General features: G+C 35.9%; 1 protein-coding gene across 2 annotated transcripts in view; it reads left to right on the top strand.

Moving 5' to 3' along the window:
* The window catches only part of COQ8A (coenzyme Q8A), a 49657-nt gene that overhangs the window by 19293 nt on the left and 17635 nt on the right, over window positions 1–12729 (top strand). For both annotated transcript variants that reach the window (XM_032215168.1, XM_032215169.1), the window contains exons 4-5: window positions 1902–1968; window positions 7032–7106. In XM_032215168.1, the coding sequence (XP_032071059.1) occupies window positions 1902–1968; window positions 7032–7106 (142 nt within the window). The remainder of the gene's footprint in view (window positions 1–1901; window positions 1969–7031; window positions 7107–12729) is intronic.

Here is a 12729-nt window from a genome sequence, read left to right as displayed (position 1 = left end):
CTTTTTCATGGAGTGGAAAAGCTGGTACAGCAACCTTTATGTGCAACCAGTTATATTCTTTATATTTAGCTCCTAGTCACTTGGTGTCTGGGTTATTGCTATAACCAAACTTTTGGCCTATCTTATAGACCAGTACATACAGTGTGAAATATACTGAGAAAAGCTAACCCCTTTATTATATTCATGTAGTATAAGTAGATGATCTTGCTATTTATTTAAGGTAAGGGTCCTATTAACCTATTAGTTAATTTCATGAAGTTCCTAGCTGGCTTATATCTTGAAACTCTAGTGTATCCTGCCCTTTTTAGGGAAATAATGTAATGTGTGAATCTGCCTGATGCTTATTTATATGAGTTTGTTTTCTTTCTGATTGCATTTTCCTGGAATGGACTGGCAGAGAGATTTTATGTTCAGATAAATGTGCACAGATTTGTTCTCTTCCTAGCTCTTTTACTTATGAATCATGCACATTTCTAAGCTTTTTGTTAACAATGTTTTTTTAAAAAATTAAAAAGCCTGGCTCAACAGCTGATTACTGTATCTTGAATTGGGATTTTTTAAACATATTTTTTCATTGATGGTTTTGTGGTATGCTATCTTTGAAGTTTTGGCAATCAAACCTCAGAATAGGGAGAGCTTAAAATAATTTAATATTTTGTTTAGTTTTGCTTTTCTAAGCTAGATGTATGTCGGTGTCCTCTCAAAATTAGTTCACCTTTCCTAACAACCAGACATTTGTTTAGAAAGGTCATGATATTCCCTAGAAATAGACTTCTTCTTTTTAACATTTAACAGGTGTTCATCTTTCCTTTGCTGGACATTTGATATTTTGCTAAATTGTTGGAATGGTTAAGAAGCTAAGATTCATTAATAGTTTTTCTTCTGTCCATGAAATTAAAAGTCAAAGCAGGTGCAGCAAAGTTTGCTTATTTTTCTTTTTGCTTTGGATTTTTTTTTTTTATGAGACAATTCTGTTTATTCTGTACCCCAAAATATATTGTGCTTCTATAATTCTATATATATAATAATTCTATATATATAATAATTCTATATATATAATAATTCTATATATATAATAATTCTATAATTCTATTGGCCATGTTGGGTTGCAATTATGGGAATTGAAGTCCAATAGTCCAAAGAAGGATCACATTAAGTTAAGGAATGCAGCTTAAAAGGACATAGTTGAATAGAACATATATCACTACAAAGAATTGAATAATTATAATGATTTAGGAAATGACCCCAAATATACATTCCTTTAAAAGAAAAATACTATTCTCCTGAATTTGAATATTGGAAAAAAAGTTTTAAAAAAGTATGAAGAACAGTTTTAGATAAAAAAATCTTTTAAGTGTTAACTCTCCTGTCTTCTCAGAGCTTCTGGTCGTATTAATGCCCATCTGATGTTTCTTGAAGACTTGGGGAAAATGCAATTTTTTTATCTCACATAAAAAAACAAAAAAAACAAAACACAAGTACTGACCTAACAGTACAGCAGGCCAAATTACAGCCATGAAGTTCTGCCTAAAATTGGATACACATTAAAATGGGATTTGAAGTTGACAGCAGTACTTATTCTGATTAAGTGAAGACAAATAACCATAATCCCTTGTTCATTTTGTTTTTTGCAGAACAAAATATGCAAGTACTCTAGGGTAGGGAAACAATACTTGTATAAATGGCTGAGTTTCTAACAGTCTCATGAATTGGTGAACAGATGTAAAAATCGGGTAGATGAGAGTAGCTGTGTGTTTCTTTAAATAATTTTGAAATAATATTATTTGTGTGGCAGAAGTTCCTAGCACTTGGTGGGAAAACTCTATTTTAGACCATCTACTTGTGAAAAATTTTTTATCCTTTATTAACAGATCAAGTATCTGTTTATGCTTTTTTTGCAGCTCAGTGAACGTGCCCGAGAACGAAAAGTGCCTGTTACTCGAATTGGAAGGCTTGCTAATTTTGGAGGTGAGTCTCTAAACTTAGGAAAAAAAAATGATCTGAAGATGCAAAATTCTGAAAAAACTAAAAGCCTGTGTATTACATTTATTTTACAGTATTTTATTTATTTTTGCACAGCTGTCTTATCATATAAAAGTGATACTATATATTTAATTAAGTATTGTACATCTCTCTCTCTCACACACAGCCCCAATTAAAAACAAGTATAAAACACACAGAAAACAGAAGAGGATATAATATAAACTACAATAAGGAAGCCATTGCAAGAACTTCCCAATTTCCTGAGATCCCAAGCTCTGACAAAATGGCCTAGTTTTGATGATGCTAATATCACTTCTGGGGGGAGGAGTTTCCACAAGATGGGCACTATGGCAGAGAAGACCAACCTTTTGAATCCCATCAGATGAAATTCTCTGGCGGGTAGGACTCAATATTTCTTTTAGGAATCAATTGAATTTCAGGAAAGTCTTCTCTGAAGGCTATATAAAATAATTTAACAAATATAGTAGAACCTCTGTTCACGACCATAATTTGTTCCATAACTTTGATCGCACCTATTTGGTCATGACCTGAACCTAATTTTGGAAATTTGGCACATAAAAAAAATGTCGCAGGAGGGGAAATCAGCCATGAAAAAAAGTGATTTTTTTGGTCAGAACCTGATTTGGTTGTGGTCAGAAGCGCTCGTGACCAGAGGTTCTACTATAAATAGTTAACAAATCACATTCACATAGTGCCAGCTACTTATTACATTTTAGAAGTGTTTAAAACAATTTCACAAATATTAAGGGAACTTTAATTAAGATAACTTCCAGCCACCTTTTTTCTACAATCCCCAGTCTTTCAACTAATACTTTCTGTGTCAACTCATGTTTAGAGAGGAGACAAGGTTCTGAGCATTTTTGTCTATTAACTGAAAGTTGTCTAATACCATGGAATTGGTAGGCTGGAGAAGCATGGGGTAGGAGGTGAGGGAATGTCACCTTTCACCAGACCTTTTTGGCAGCCAATGTGAAGTGAGCACATATTAGTTAAAAGAGAAGCCTCTCTATTTTATGACCTTTCCTATTTATAGCTAGAGTTGGCATCTATCCTTTGTTTTCATTTCTCCCAGATGAGATTTACTTCTATATACTTTTTGAACATTTCTGTTTGTATAACAGAGTGATAAGGAACTTGGCTTTTATTAGGCAAGTTACCACAGGCCTCTGTATGTACTATATACTATCCCATGAAATAGAAAAGAGTAAACATTTTCTTGAGTCAGTAGTTGAAATGACATGAGTGCCATTTTTGTCTCTTACCACTTGGAAGCATTTTAACTAATTCTAATAGTCATATTCCTGCCATATGAGATAATAATGGGAAGATTTTATGGCTTCTGCAATTTTGTATTGGAAGCTGAGTGTGTGAGATGGAATAGAAAATGGGTCTGTCCTGGTTTTGTTCATTGAACAAATACATTTATAGCTTTGCATTTGAAGCTATAAGTCAATGTCTTTCTCAAGTTCTATAGCCACACTTCTGCAATGTTCTCTTGCTGTCATAGTTCAAATGGAGAAAATCAGCTGTTGTGTTAAGATCTAGTTTCTGTATTTACAACAGTTGATTGAAAGAGGGTTGAGAGCTATTGCTTTTAAGTGGGCCAAGAATGTGCTAGAATGGGAAGATTGGAAAGTGATGCTGAGCAGGCCAGGCAAAGTTAATGGCTTGAACAATACGTTCTTGACTGAGAGTGGAAATGTGGGACAAACTGGCCCTGTTAAATCAGGGGTCCTCAACCTCCAGTCCGTGGGCTGGCACCAGTTTGCAGCATGCCAGAAACCGGTCCGCGCAAACAAGTGAAGCCCCATCCACAGGGCGGCTGGGTTAGATCCAGCATGGCAACGAACCTTAGTTAAACCTGGAGCTTAAATTTTCTTGTGTCTTAACAAATATTCTTTATGTTGTGAAGATCTACTTCCAGGATTGCCTGCCTCCTCAGAATTTAAGTAGACTCATTTAGATGTTATAACAAACAGTATGATTTTATGGTGTGAGAGAGAATCTTAAGATATGTTAAATTTACACAGATTCCTTTTCCTGACTTTAGACAAAACATATGCTGCTGTTTTGGCTACATGAATAGACATTGGGGAGAGGAATTAGCTACATAAACAGTTGGAATTATTATTTGACCAGATTTTTAGGAGAGAAAAAAATGTTAGTTTGCCTGATTCAGAAATGTAGAAAATTGTGATGTTTGTAATATGCTTCAGGTGAGAACTAGTTTAGCCCTGAAGTTATTACTTAGTCTGGAACTAAATAACTGCACACAAACATCCAAGCTAGTAGAGAACTAAGGACTTCATAAATTCCTTTTCACCCATTTTCAAAAGGTAGACTTTCCTTATTCTTTGATTATATTCTTTGCAATGCTCTTTTTCTTGGTGTACCTGTTATATGGACACATTGCACAAGGAAAGAGAAGAAGAGAATGGTCACCAGAAAGGTGGATGGACTCTGTTACAGTGGGAATAGCTTAGGGACAGATCATCATGGAGAAAACTTACCTATATGGTCACTAGGAGTTGATAGCACATAATTCATAATCAATAATTATCATAGATTGCACAATGTGTGATAATTGTATTTTGAAATAATCATTATTCTATGTGCATTCTCATCCATAGCATCTTTTCTTTTTCATTTTACTAAGCATCTTTACTTTCTACTCTTGTAATTCCTCATGCCTCTCTGAAACATAATTTTTACTTTATCCAAACAGTTTTCATATTCCTTGGATCCATTTTCCATTAATTCTGTTTGGTGGTAATCTAAAACGTTTTCATAGAGTTCTATTTCTGTACTCATTCTGTTTTTACTCTGGTTTTTAAAATTTCTCGCCCTCCCCCAATCATTTTTTCTCTCAAGATTCACTCTTTTTCTTGGAAAAGGGGTTCTGTGTTACATAGCATCCTTCCTCATCCTTTTATTGTCTGAAAGACTTATTGTCTCAGTCTTTCATCAAAACATCAAAATCAGTCAGATTGATTTCTTTCTTTGTACACAATAATAAACTTAGCATTTAAACCATACAGTCAAAACAATTTGAACTGTCTCTAAGCATCGTCTTCTTCTTTCATTCTTTGGTCTCCAAGTAATTTGAGAGCTGCAGATATATAGCCATGTGATGATGTCTTGCCTTAAGGAATTTGAGGGATTTAAGATGAGGCCATTTGTGCTTTTTTAGCAGAGTAGTGCCTGCAGCCTTTCTTACTGAAGGATAACCCCAGGTAATAAGGAGTACCCCAGGAGACCTGTGCAATCTTATGGCCATCTGTGCTCTTGGACCTTTTGGCAAATGCCATGTTTTTAATTTTCTAGTAACTGAATTCTAGTTGGTCTTCCTTGAAGTACTGTGCTAATGTTCTCGATCCTCTTTTAAGGGCAATAAGTGTTATTAATTCGGTAAACATCCTGCAAGTATTATATATATTTATCTCCCTGAAAAGTACTCTTCTGAAATTATCCTGTGTGTGTGTGTGTGTGTGTGTGTGTGTGTGTGTGTGTGTGTGGAGGGGTCTGTGTATGTTTGTTTTTGAGTCAATTTTTTGAGTCCTGATAACAGTCTGGACAAATACCTGCAGTTTTCTTGGTAAGGGTTTTAAGATGTGGTTTGCCATTGCCTCCTTCCTGAGAAGCAGTGACAGGCACAAGGTCACTCAGTTACTTTTGTCTTTAAGGCAGGATTAGAATTCACACTCTCCCAGTTTATGCCTGATGCACAGATCTGTACAAATTACAGTATTGAAAGGGACCTTGTAGGCCATCTAGCCCAACTCCCCACCCAAGCAGGAGACACTACGCCTGTGATGGTGAACCTATGGCATATGTGCCACAAGTGGCACACAGCTCCCTCCCTGTGAGCACTGAGCAGTTACCCCAGTTCAGCTCCGCCATGCATGCTTGCCTCCCACTGGCCAGCTGGTCTTTGGGTCTCTGCCACACATGCGGGGGGACCGTGCATGCATGGGCATGGGGCACATGTGGGTATGGGCGTGTGCACATACAAGGTGGCGAGGTGCAAGCAGGGGGGCTATACGTGCATGCATGGGGCCAGGGCATGTGCAGGGGCTGTGTGAGCATGCATGGAGAGCGGGGAGCATGCATGGGGGCCACACGCATTGCATTTTGGAGGTTCAGCAGCATCTGCACGCTTTGGGCACTAACTCTGGAAAAGCTTAGTCATCACTGCCCTACGCCATTTCTATACCATTTTGAATAAATGGCAATCTTCTTGAAAGCTTCCAGTGATGAAGCTCCCAGAACTTCCTTGATCAGCATCCATTATCCCTTTTCTGGTCTTCGGGTGCCTTGGAAAATAGTTTGACCCTGTCCTCTCTGTGGCAAATACTGGAACACTGGCTATCATGTCTCCCCTGGTCCTTCTCTTCATTAGACTAGCCATACTGAGTACTTGTAACGGTTCATTGTATGTTTTAGCCCAAACAACTATACCAAACTGGCTCCCATGAAAAGGACATGGCTAGGATTTATATTGAAGCTGAGAAAATGCAGAACGAAGAAGAAGGAGTTCATTTAGTGTCCTACATGGAGGTTTTCATTATGAAATTCCAAGAAAAAACAACAGGCTGAACATTTTAGTAAGGCATTGTCTGGCAACTGAGCATGCTCAGCTGGAATCTTCAGTATATACCTGCACAAATGCAGTTGAAATATGTAATGTAAATTTAAATAAAATGTGTGCCACCCAGAGCCTTTGTAGAATTGTGTGGCCTTATAAATACAAATAAATATTTCCTATAGTAAATGCTTAGAACTTAGTCTAATCTTGACTATAATTTTGTGTAAATGTTGCTTAGTAAACATGACATGATTGTACATCTCCAGTACTTATAATAGTGAGCACTAAACATGAGGAAAATTAATGTTTCAGATTTCAGTGATGTGTCCTAGAAAGAGTTTCAGAGTTGATACTTATTAATACACATGAAGATGTAACATTATGCTAGAGGCATTTTAACTTACTTCCTCTTCCTCCTTTTTTATTTTTTTGTTCGTTTAAGGCTTAGCTGTTGGTCTTGGCATTGGAGCATTGGCAGAGGTTGCAAAGAAGAGTCTAAGATCTGAAGAGCGCAATGGTGAGTTTTCTTTGTTTGCTATTAATAAGAACTCCCAGTTTCTGAACGCTCCTTGTTTCTGACCCAGGCATGTTATGCAAGCACAGAGAAAATAACAACTCTTTGAAATAGTTGTATTAATGGATAAACATGTCAGCATCCTTTTTGCTTTTAGCTTCTTTTTTCTCCAGAAGTTAGCTGCATTTCTTACTTACTTTGAATTAATATTTTAAGAATAATGGTGATGATGATGCTGTTCATTGAAAGAAGACAAAGACCGTCACTTGTCCCTTAAGAAGGATTGGGGGGAAAACTGGCCTATGAATTGAGAATGAGGCATGGAAAAGAACTCATTTGTTTCTTGGACGTGGTCAATGCAGATGTCTAACCTGTTTGCTTAACAAAACATTCATGCTGGATTGTCTTGTTTTACTGCAAACTTTGAACATTATTTTGAAAATTGACCTATTTTTTTCCTCTTAGATTTGTGTTTATGTTGATGCCCGATGTTCTCTGTGTATACACACACATATGTACACAGATTAAAAAATATAGCTGTTCTTTTTAAAAGCTCTACTGTTTGTCTATGAACAGTCAGGTGCTGAAGTAAAGGTTATATTAAAAGGAATCTTAAAATAAAGGTACAGGATTATTTTACAAAAATATGTGGCAAGATGTTATTGTTTTACTTATATTGCTGTCTTACAACTGAACTGGCCCAATTAAGAGTTCATTAAGGTAAGAGGATGTGAAGCAGGTTGGACTTTATTCTGTCCAAGGCACTCATGCTTCACAGGTATAGATAAGATACCTTTACTCTGTGAGAAGAAGAGTATCAAGCAGACATTTTGTTGCTACATTTTGGGCTGCTTATACATATTTTAGCACTCTCAATTACTTCAACAAAGAATATTTTAACATTGTTAGAGGCCGAGTGTCATTATGCCAAACATTGGCAACAAGTTCAAAGTTGGTATCTTAACCTACTAAATAATGAGCAGTTGTCATCTCTGCAACAGCTTATTTAAGAATGTGTATAGGGGAGTAACATAAATAACATAAGTAACTTGCAATTATACCTCAGCTTGAAACCTAAATAAATTCCAACAAGAATATGTTTTCTGCTGTTATCTGGCCATTTAACTTTGAAGGGAAAAGATACATTTCCATAGCACTACTGACTAAAAAGCCAGTCTTATTGATAAGACCTTGGTGTTTAATATTTACAGACTAACCTTTAACAGGTAGTCGTTGACTTACGATCATATTTGAGCCCAAAATTCTGTTGTTGTTAAGTGAATTTTGCACCTTTCTTGCCTCAGTTTTTAAGTGAATCACTGCAGCTGATAAGTGAGTAGCCCGGTTGTTAAGTGAATCTGGCTTCCCCATTGACCTTGTTTGTCAGAAGGTCGCAAAAAGTGATCACATGCCCTTAGGACACAGCAATGGGCATAAATATGAATCACTTGACAAGCATCTGAATTTTGATCACATGATCGTGGGCATCCTGGAAAGGTCGTAACTGAAAAACTGTCATAAGTCACTTTTTTCAGTGCCATTGTATGATCACTAAACGAACTGTTGTAAGTCAAGGACTACCTTTATAGTCATTTTGCTGCATATGGTAACAAGATACTAGATATGCATAATTTATGGAAGAGAAGGATTAGGGGTGACATAGATGTCTTTTAAGACTGTGACAGGAAAAGGGGGTTGATTTATTTTCCAAAGAACCTCAAGGCAGGTTAAGAAGCAATGGGTGGAAACATGTCAGAGGGAGATTGAACCTGGAACTAATGAGAAATTTCCTGACAGTGAGAACAATTAGTCAGTGGATCAGGAAAAGCTATATATAAATAGCTTTCAAATTTTTTATTTCCTTGTATGCTCCCAATATGCTATATAATTATCAAACAAAAGTATACTGGATTAATAGCAATAAAATGACATTTAAAACTTGACAATGTCAACTTTTGTCCAAAATGCTGAGTTTGTAACTTGTACAATAGGACTTCTGGGGCAATAGTTATAAGCTAAGGGCAGAGTAAAGAGTATTTATTACTATCATGGTATCTGAAAGAGTATTGAGAAGCAGGCATGCATATTACCTGTGCGTGTCCTCTCTACATAAATAAAAAAGGAACTTCAGAAAATGGTGCAAAAATTACCTGTGGTGTATCTGAAAATGGTTGGAAAAAAATGACAAATTCATAAACACAGAATATGCTGTATTGTAAACTGCATGGATAGAAAGATGAAACATTCAGTGTGGGTGCATTCATACCATTGGCAGAATCCTTGAAAGCATTTCTTTGCTGCATTCTGGTTTCAGCAGACCTTTCCCAGGAAGTTGGTTGTGCAATCTTTCTATTTACATTTTCCTGTTTTCAAACAGTACTTTGTTTAACTGGGCACTCCCCGATCTGAATGCAGGCAGAACAAAACTAATTATAAGAAGTTAAACTTGTGCCTGCTAGCCAGTTTAAAGCTGGAGAAACGGGGGAAGAGTGATCTTATTTTCTGAGTTTAAGTAAAAAGAGAAATTAATTGTTAAGCATTTTTGTTTTCTACTAATTTGAAGAGCCTTAATACAGAAGAGCCTTAGACATTTTGTGCAGCTTTCAAGTTCAAAGACAACTTTTTCTGGCATTTTTTTTTGCTATTGTTATGCATAGCTTATAGGTTTCCGTAACACATAACCCAAAAGGTAAATATCAGAGGGTCCATTTTGAGGCCAGTGCCTACTTGGCTCTGTGGTATTGAAATATATATTTTCCATTTATCTCTTTTTTTGTCTTCCCAGCTGGATTTTCCACCTGTCTTTTCTGTCATTCATTCCAGAGAGCTTGCAACTAGAGCTGTGATCCCCCCCCCCCCCGGGGTTGATGTCACCTTGTCAACAAGAGCAGCAGGCTTATTTTGTGCTTGTAGTTGAGTCAAGCTTCTGGACTGTAGCTAAAATAATGGATATGTCCCTTCCCCCCTTTGAATTCCTTAATAACCTTTTTCTCAGTATATAGTTAAAGAGCCACAAAGCAGTCTTCAAATGAGAAAATCCACTCATAGTGTAACTTTTACTGAAATTAGATGCTGAAAAAAGAGTGCAGAATTTACTTCAGAGAAGGCCATATTTTTGCCATCAGTTATGGCAACCTTCCTCAATCTGGTGGTTTTTTTTAAAAGGAATGTTGGTTTTCAAATAGTGCCTTGTGGACGCCGAATTGAAAAGTTGAATGATAAAATTCTGGATTCTCATATTTGTAGCACAGAAGTCCGCTTGTTAAAGAGTTTTGCTAGACAGAAGAGGCACAGAACAAAAATGATAGCAAACAAATATCCAAACAATGCAATATTAAATCAACAACTGCCTATTTTAGTGAACGTATTTTAGAAAAGACCAAATTAATTGGAAGAACACATACATGTGTGTAATCTTGATGAAAATAATATTTTACATATTCAGATTCAGTGTCTTTGTTAAAAATGACTTTGTAACTAGTAAATGGTGGCCAATTTTGATTTGAATATATCTTTTCTACGAAGAGTTGTTTTGTTTTGTATATTTTTATTTAAATACATGTGCCCCCCCCCACCCTATTTTTAATCATCACTGATCCAGTGAAGCGTGCACTTTAGTTTTGGAATGTTTTGCAATAACAGTTTTAATGCTCAATCAGGTTTTATTTCTTTTGCTGCACAATATGTAGACATTCAGAAATATGGACAGTAAACAGTCTCAGTCTGTGAGGTGGTTTATTTTCTCCAGAAATATTTGATGGAAAACATGAATTAGTTTTTATTACAGCTTATTGGCTTGTCTCTAATACCATGTTTGGTTTGCCATAGAGTAGAAAGCTGTAGACCATAGGTTTGTGCAAGTATATGTATATATTTAAATATTGGACCCTCTGGCTTAATGGCTGTTATAGCCAAATTCTTTTAAATAAAGTATGTGTGGGCAAGGAATGCTTATTTCAAGCAGGAATTGCAAATGAGACTTACTGTACTACCAAACAAACTATTTAAAAAAGCTTTTTGATTAACCTTGCCTTTCAGAACCATTGTAGTTTTTTTGATGGGAGATATACAAGGCACATTAGGTGAAAGGAGAGTGTTTCCAGGAATATAAAATGAAATTCAATCTTGATACGCCCTCTTGTGTTAGGGGATGAATGAACTTGACAATCAACTTTATTAAAAGTTCAGGGGCATGATTTAACTTTCAGTATTGCAAAGAAAAATACATGGTTATCTAGCCAGAGAATATAGATGTTTATTACGTTTTTATGAATTGATAAAAACATAGTATGATGGATTATATTGCTTCATAATACTTAGAAAAATTGCATAGATGAATGTGGTCCCAGATTATGCAGTTTTGTTATTATATGAAGCTGAGAATATCATTAACCAAGAAAAATAGTTTAGTTTTCTCCTTGGCCATGCTTCTTTGCACAGGTAAGGAGTGTTTTAAGTATGTTGGTATATTCACACATGGACATGGTACTCGTGCACAGAGAAAGAGAACAGAATACCTTGAAGAAGGTATTCAATAGTCATTAGGCTAACAGCTTAGCCTTGGTAGGGATGGACGAAGGAAAAAAATAGAAGATTATCTTGCCTTGATTCTATTTGGTATGAGTGAATATATAAGATGCTATCAAGTTTCTGTTGTTATACCCGGCAATAGTAAAGTAGACTTCAGGTATTCTTTATGGATCTGCCTCACCTTAAAGGAGTGACACACAGGACACACAAAATATTCTGCAGAAAATATCTGATCCATTATCCAGTGAGCCTATCCCTAAGTTAACATCCTCTAAGTCAGTGACCAAAATTATTGATGCTAGCTGATATTGAAGGGCATAATTAGAGACAGTGAGATTGGGGAAGGTTATTAAAAACTTTGATTTGCTTTTTGATCTTTAGGAGGAGAAAATGTACTACAGATCATTGAAGAAAAAAATATACAATAAAGGAGTTATTAAGTAATGAGTTTTTCAATATGGTTGAGAACCAGGTAATCAAAAATATATGTCTTCCAATTGTAGTCCCTAAAGAACCGGCAGAATATTTCAACCTGTTGATTTTTCAATTTGTCCTGGAGTTGCAGTGGAAGCCCGTGTAGCCTTGCATATGTTTTGGCTGGCCATATTTCAACTTACTAAACTAAAATATTTTCAAATATTTTGGCTGCTTATAGAGCCATAGCATAGAAATAAATCACTCTGTGCTTTATTTTTTATTAACTTTAATTTGCTGTTTATAACATTTAAGTATGTAATTTTATAATTATTATATAATTATTTAATTTTCTAATTTGTAAACATTGCTAAAAATAATGTCAGTAGGATTTTCATATTGGTAAATTATGTTTAATAGCTACCAGTGTATTCTGGCATTTCCATTCTTTCCTGATGAATAAATGCAAACTTGGTTGTCTGAATGGAATCAAAACATTTCTCTTAAGTTTTTGTAAGGATTATTGTATATATATGTATATGAAAAAAAAAGTTTGTTGTCTCCTAGCATAGTGGTCCCCAACCATTCCGGCTTTTTGGACTTGGGGAGGGGGGGGGGAGAAGGTATGATTCTGTGCGAGTGGTAGCCGAGTGTGCACACGTGCAGCTCCATTTGTGCAAAC

The sequence above is a fragment of the Thamnophis elegans genome, chromosome 4, assembly GCF_009769535.1.
Source record: "Thamnophis elegans isolate rThaEle1 chromosome 4, rThaEle1.pri, whole genome shotgun sequence".
Classification (NCBI taxonomy): domain Eukaryota; kingdom Metazoa; phylum Chordata; class Lepidosauria; order Squamata; family Colubridae; genus Thamnophis; species Thamnophis elegans.
The sequence above is the reverse complement of the archived record's forward strand: the minus strand, read 5'-3'. Positions and strand labels throughout refer to the sequence as shown.